General features: G+C 38.9%; 1 protein-coding gene across 1 annotated transcript in view; it reads left to right on the top strand.

The window, feature by feature from the left end:
* Window positions 1-1,332, top strand: part of PDGFRA (platelet-derived growth factor receptor, alpha polypeptide) — a 47,301-nt gene that overhangs the window by 15,186 nt on the left and 30,783 nt on the right. Inside the window, exon 4 of the mRNA XM_008571833.1 lies at window positions 360-620. Coding sequence (XP_008570055.1) covers window positions 360-620 — 261 coding nt within the window. The remainder of the gene's footprint in view (window positions 1-359; window positions 621-1,332) is intronic.

Raw genomic sequence — 1,332 nt, 5'->3', positions numbered from 1 at the left:
TTTTTTTTTTTTTTTTTTTTTTTTTTTTTTTTTTTTTTGGTGGCTGGCCAGTACAGGGATCAAAAACCCTGGACCGTTATCAGCACCATGCGGTTGTTTAAGTTTTGATTTGGATTCCTGGCTAGTATTTACAGTTATCATCAGTATTTTTTTTATTAGGGTACAGGGTACAGGCAATTTGGTATTATTCACACTTTAACATCACCTTCTGGCTGTCATGGTGACTGTCATGGTGACATGGCGTGTAAAGGTAAAGTTCATACCTACTAAGAATAATGCCAATGGGACAATTTTCCTGGATATATGTGTAAAGGCGAAATTAATGCTTAATAGAGTTTTCTTTCCTTTTTAAACCGCAGACCCGGATGTAGCATTTGTACCTCTTGGAATGACAGATTATTTAGTCATCGTGGAGGAGGATGATTCTGCCATCATTCCTTGTCGCACGACTGATCCTGAGACTCCTGTTATCTTACGCAACAGTGACGGGGTAGTGCCTGCCTCTTATGACAGCAGACAGGGCTTTAATGGGACCTTCACCTTCGGTCCCTATATCTGTGAGGCCACCGTCAAAGGGAAGAAGTTCCAGACCATCCCATTTAATGTTTATGCTTTAAAAGGTACTTGTTCCCTCCCTCCTTTAAATAAGAGTAATAGGCAAAATCATCGGGTGCATGTAGGATTTTTTTTCAATCGCAGTTACTGGTGATGGAGATCCTAATTTCGATTTGGGGATTTAGGACCCCCACCTTTGCAAGAGGTCTATGTTAGGTTGACCTCTGTGGCTATAATAAAACTCAGCTTNGAAAAGTGATTTTAATTTTGAGCAAAGATTGTAGTTGTAGACTTTATCCTTTTGATGTGTGCGGTTAGCATGAGTGGGAAAGTGTAATATACTTGAGGTTGGCAGGTATTTATTGAGCATGTACTCTACATAGAGGCATGGCAGCAGCAGGAACATGCCATTTAACTCTTGGTAAGGGCTATTTTGTGCCCAGCACTGTGCTAGGTTCTGAAAATAACTGGAGAGCAAGAGTGGCAGAGAAGTGGGGAAATTATGGTATAAGATCAAAGTGCCCAGAACAGTGTTGGCCAGTAAAGGTTAGTTGATTAAGTGAATAAATACATTAGTAAAGGTGATCGCAAAATAGTATAGCCATAATAACTCAAGCGCTCAGGAATGTGGTGTGCTGTTTAATTGGAATTTATTTTTAACGGTTATTATTTTGTATTTCTGTATTTTAACTGCATGCCAAATTGTGTACATCAACTCAAAATCAAGGCTTTTGAGATTTTACAAACTTTGTCTTGATCAAACTGGTTTGCAAATTA

Source organism: Galeopterus variegatus, unplaced genomic scaffold, assembly GCF_000696425.1.
Source record: "Galeopterus variegatus unplaced genomic scaffold, G_variegatus-3.0.2 Scaffold727, whole genome shotgun sequence".
In the NCBI taxonomy this organism is placed as follows: Eukaryota; Metazoa; Chordata; class Mammalia; order Dermoptera; family Cynocephalidae; genus Galeopterus; species Galeopterus variegatus.
The sequence above is the reverse complement of the archived record's forward strand: the minus strand, read 5'-3'. Positions and strand labels throughout refer to the sequence as shown.